The 5,420-nt window shown below is 41.6% G+C and overlaps 1 protein-coding gene across 1 annotated transcript; it reads right to left on the bottom strand.

The window, feature by feature from the left end:
* Window positions 1-213: 213 nt before the first annotated feature.
* Window positions 214-4,493, bottom strand: LOC142660267 (protein RD3-like). The gene is made up of 2 exons (XM_075836858.1): window positions 4,189-4,493; window positions 214-523 (listed from the first exon to the last, which is right to left on the bottom strand). Exons 1-2 carry the CDS (start codon window positions 4,491-4,493, stop codon window positions 214-216), a joined length of 615 nt encoding a protein of 204 aa, XP_075692973.1.
* Between the last annotated feature and the right edge of the window lie 927 nt (window positions 4,494-5,420).

The raw sequence follows: 5,420 nt of genomic DNA, 5'->3' as shown, positions 1-5,420 counted from the left end.
ATCTGTATTTTTAAAAGCGCTTTACAAAAATCGGTAGCGTTTTTAAAACGTTTACACGTCTTTTCTTTTGAGCGCCGTGCAAACAAGGCCTTGTTATAGGCAGGAAATACATTGCTCTAAACATAGATCAAACATACAGTCATGTGAATGTGCCCTTGCCGTGTACATTGGGCACATTGCCCTTTTTGCGGTAGAATCTTGTGTATGTAAAGTTCAGTCACAATGCACTTCCCTTGTATAGCTAAACTCAGGCATACTTTTGCTTCTTGCTCTCCCAGAAGCAGCCAGCTCACTCTCAGTATCGGAGCCATATGTATCCTCCAGTTGGAAGGGATTGACACGTAGACGAGGAGGCTTGAAACTGAATGTGGCCAGGCTTTTAGCTCTTCTGCGTTTCTCACAGCGATTATCCTGTGTCTTCCTTTGTTCCTCTTCTTGAGTCACAAAATCCTGTAGCACTGACCGAAAGAGCCGCGGGATCTCCGCACATTCAGGTTCAAACTCCAGCATCAGCCTACGAAACCTGTACAGGAAGACAAGGGCCAAATGGTTCATTTACTTCTATGTATATGGCTGCAATCCTTTCCTTGGCTCATACAGTACATGCTCGTCCTAAATTAATTAAAGCAAATACTAAGAACAAATGACCATTTCAGAGTTATATCTCCATTTACATGACTGTCCTCATGTACTGTACATGGTTCACTAAACTGGAGGCGAGGGCTCCAAAGTCACTATAGTGGAATAGCTGCAATTATCCCAAGCCACACTACACATTTTTCCCAAATGGTAAAGGTTGCAATTTTATCATTACCGTTGGGCCACCAAAAGCTGTCGTTGAGGGCCCCAGGGTTTGTGCAGACCTGCCCATTACATGCTGCACTCAGCTGCACATGTATGGGCAGGTGAATGGTTCTCTTTAAATACTGAAAATATTATCGTGTGTAAACAGGAAGATGCGCTGCCGACATGACAATAATGTATGGGGACTAGCGATCGGAGTAACGAGCATTCGTCCCCTTACATAGCTCCTTGTGAAAGGAGCAAACGAGCGCCGGTCAATGAGCTGTCTTGTTGATCAGCGTTCGTTTACACGGCCCAGGCAAGGCCGTGTAAAACGACCCTTATCCTTCCTGATTGATTCTCTCTAGTTTTGTGTTTTGCTAGTGTCCTACTGGTAGCATGAGGCGGTACCTGCAGGAACAGGAGGAGCACTGCCATAGCCCTACAAAATGACCTCTAGCGGGCTACTGTATGTTTCTGATCAAACTGTCAGAAACAGACTCCATGAGGGTGGCATGAGGGCCTGATGTCCGGTAGTGAGACCTGTGCTCACAGCCCAGCACCGTGCAGCTTGATTAGGATTTTCCAGAGAACACCAGAATTGCAGGTCCGCCATTGGCACCACGTTCTCTTCACAGATGAGAGCAGGTTTACACTGAGCACATGTGACAGATGCGAAAGAGTCTTCAGTTGATTCTGCAGCAGCATCGGCGTTTGCAGGTAAGTCGATGTAGCTACTTACCTGCAAACGCCGATGCTGCTGCAGAATCAACTGAAGCCTCTGGTGCCGATGTGTCCTCGCTCGTCTGACACGATGCAGGACCTGTGAGTGACGTCACAGCGTGATCTGGCAGAAGCTGGGCGTTCTGAAGAGAAGTGGATGATACTTCTCATCAGAACGCCCAGCTAGTAAAAGTATTAAAAACGCCCCGATGTACGCACATAATACACGCCCACTTGGACTTTTACTTTTAAACACACCCACTTGGACTTTTGCAAGCCTCATTTGCATAACTACAAAAATGGTCATAACTTGGCCAAAAATGCTCGTTTTTTAAAAATAAAAACGTTACTGTAATCTACATTGCAGCGCCTATCTGCTGCAATAGCAGATAGGGGTTGCAAAATCTGGTGACAGAGCCTCTTTAAGTGTCCTTCTGCCAAAGGATAATCATCTGCCGTGAAGGGATGCACTTGGCCGGCCACAAAGCTTAGGTAAGCCCTACTGTTCAAACATCCATCCACAGGTATCCAAATACCCACGGTGTGCCAAAAAAATATTCCCCAAACATTACTCCACTTCCACCAGCCTGAAATGTTGACACCTAACAGAAAGGGTTCACCGATCCATGCTGCTTGCGCTAAATTCTAATTTTCCTATCAGTATCCCTCATTCAAAGACACTCAGATCGCTCAATTTTTCCATTCTAATACGGATTCATACTGAAACTGATCCATGTAAAACTTGCTTACTTGATTTTATGCTGCTGTCCAGGGTCATGAGTCTTCTTTCCATACAGGGAAGCTCCAATTATTATAGGGCTCTCTAATAAAGTGACCATTAAGTGTGTGTGTGTGTGTGTGTGTGTGTGTGTGTGTGTATATATATATATATATATATATATATAAACGAAAGAAATCCCACAGCACTCCGATGGTTCCAAAAAGTATGTGATTTATTCAGTGAACACCTGCAACGTTTCTGTCCTGCTATAGGACCTTTTTCAAAGGTCCTATAGCAGGACGGAAACGTTGTAGCTGTTGACTGAACAAATCACATACTTTTTGGAACCATCGGAGTGCTGTGGGATTTCTTTCATTTATGTTTTATAATCCACGGATCTGGATTACCTGCTTGCACCCATTACCGTGTTGGAATCTGTGGCAGAGTGCTGCTTACCTCTATATATATATATAGATAGAAAAATGGATCCAGCAGCACCGGTATAGTGTGGGTGCAGGCCCAAGGGACTAGACCAAAATCTCAGTTGTGTATAGAACAAAAATTAGGCAGCACTCCATTTGTAGATGTGAAAAAAAGAGGGTACTTTTATTGTCCCATAAGCAACGTTTCAGCTCCTTCCCCTGGAGCCTTTCTGCTTGAGAAAGGCTCCAGGGAAGGAGCTAAAACTTTGCTTATGGGACAATAAAAGTACCCTCTTTTTTTCATCTCTACAAATGGAGTGCTGCCTAATTTTTGTTCTATATACATATATATATATATATATATATATATATATATATATATATATATATATATATATATATATGTATATATATATATATATATATATATATATATATATATATATATATATTACATAAAACAATGCTTTCTAGTGTCTGCCTGGAAACTGACATTAAACAGGTAGTCCCATTAAGTTAACGTCTTTCCCTATTCCCTAATCGGGCATATGGACGTCATTGAGGAGGTTCCTCTTCTCAGGACCCCTCCTTTAGCCAGAGTAAAGAAAGCCACAGAAATGAGTAGGTCCGCTCTGGAGAACTATGCATGACCTTGTAGTAAAGCCACTGTAAAAGAAATGTATGGCCTCCCGCATCTTCCACTACTGCTGACTGCTGATCCCAGCTTTGTGAAAACACAAACAATGGGACATTCTTTGAACACTGATTGCAAGAACTTGACATGTACTCTTATTGCTATGTCTAGATGAAAGTACAGGGGTTAGTACCACAAATCTACAGTAAAGCATATATGCGGGTGCACAAAGTATTCATTGTGACATTTCTTTGAAATTATATCCTAGCATTTTGTGTGTAAGGCTCTGTTCGCATCTGCATTCCGGGTTACCTTGTTCTGCTTCGGCATAGGAGCAGAACAACGAGAGTACTGGAAGCTCGGAATCCGTTGCTTGATGGAAACCAACGATGCCCATGGGACCTATTGATTTTAATGGATTACCTCAGGTCTCAGTCATGGTTTCCGTCATTTTGCCGGACCCCTAATGGAGCCTCTGATGCAGATGTGAAGAGGGCCTTTTTTTTTTTTTTTTACAGGCAAACAATACTAAACTGGCTATAAAAGAGTTCCTATGGGTCTGCATAAAGGGCCTGTAGGCAATCTGTGTGCCACCATATAATGGCTCTGCGGGGAACAGTATTGTCCCCTAGAAGCAATGCTTCTATGGAAAAATATCTCTATAATATGGCATGTGGGGGAGCACTATACAATTGTTTTGTTATGATGGGCCCATAATATGGCTCCCAGAGCCATATTACAGATCTGTACTACATGCATTTGTAATACAACCATATGCATAAGTCCTAGCACTTTTATACATTATCCCCCATAATGAATGATATGTAATATAAAATACCTAAATTAATGATGGAGACATACACCTCATTCTTTTCAATAACCAAATGTAATTAAAAATATATTACCTGAGTATGACAGGGCCACATTCAGAAGGACTTATTTTGGCACAAATGTCTCTGAGTTCCAGTTGGTCACCTGGGCTGATTTCAAAGCCTTGGCGTGGGATAGAAGCTAACCATGTGTAGTCTACGCCATTCTTCACTCGTCGATATTCAATGAGACGTTCTCGCTGCTGCTTTTCAGCACGTTTTAAATGGGATCCCATTTCTAACATTAGAGTCTCTGTAACTAGCTCTGCGCTACTCCTGGGAGCTAGCTTTGCTGCAGACCCATCTGGGTTACTCCAGCCAAAGAGACCTGCGAGGAACATTCTTTATACCTAGTAAAACCACATATTACATGTTAATATGAGTACCATATAGATGCATATAAGTGGCTTTCATTTACCCTACAAGAAACAACAGGGGGTCTATGGACCTGTTCACGCAGTGCTGATTTAGTGCCATTTTTCCTTTTGTGCCAAAACATGAAATGGTTTTAAAATAAAAATTAAATAAAAAACAGTCAATCTGCACTGTGTGAATAAGGCCTAAGCCTCCTAGACAGAAATCATGGGTATGTATGTATGTATGTATGTATGTATGTATGTATGTATGACCCTTTTACAATAAGCATTACAATCACATAAACAGAATTCTCATAGTACTGGGGTATAGTGAGTTTAGCTTAAAACGCTGCGTGAGGTTATCTTAATAATACATTCCTTAAAGCGTATTTAATTTCCGCACATGCGGATTAACACTATTTCTGACCATTATATGACTTGTATGTGACATTTTGTTTTTTAGCCGTTTTCCCCTCTGCAGGTTCTATCTCTAATTCTCAGTTATCTGTTATCCTGTCCTATACACAGCACACGTAAAAGAGAAGAATCCAGCTCTCCTATCTCTAGACTTCTATGGGCAGTTGTCACCTGATCCCTCAGTGAGCTGTTAGTCTTTCTCTCTCAAGTTGGAGAAAAAAGTAAATTCTTAGTGAGTGAACAGTTTAGGAGGAGGGGAGGGAAGGAGACTGACAAGTCCCCTATTAAGATATTACAAAGTTTCTTATATTCACTTGTATTACTGATTTATGCAAAGTTTTTTGAAAGTGCAGTGCCTATTTAAGATTACCGTAGACATTATATATATATATATGTTGTCAGCAGAATTCACAAACATTCTCATATTTATGTGCCGTCAGCTATGCCTGAGGTTATATACCACGTCTGGTGTCATCTGCCACACCTGGTACCTCC

The sequence above is a fragment of the Rhinoderma darwinii genome, chromosome 9, assembly GCF_050947455.1.
Source record: "Rhinoderma darwinii isolate aRhiDar2 chromosome 9, aRhiDar2.hap1, whole genome shotgun sequence".
In the NCBI taxonomy this organism is placed as follows: Eukaryota; Metazoa; Chordata; class Amphibia; order Anura; family Rhinodermatidae; genus Rhinoderma; species Rhinoderma darwinii.
The sequence above is the reverse complement of the archived record's forward strand: the minus strand, read 5'-3'. Positions and strand labels throughout refer to the sequence as shown.

Excerpts from the sequence above, each read along its gene's own strand:
- LOC142660267 (XM_075836858.1), bottom strand. The coding sequence starts at position 4,493 with ATGTTCCTCGCAGGTCTCTTTGGCTGGAGTAACCCAGATGGGTCTGCA. Across the intron at positions 524-4,188 it reads TGTGGCCCTGTCATACTCAG|GTTTCGTAGGCTGATGCTGG; the intron begins GTAATATATTTT and ends CTTCCTGTACAG.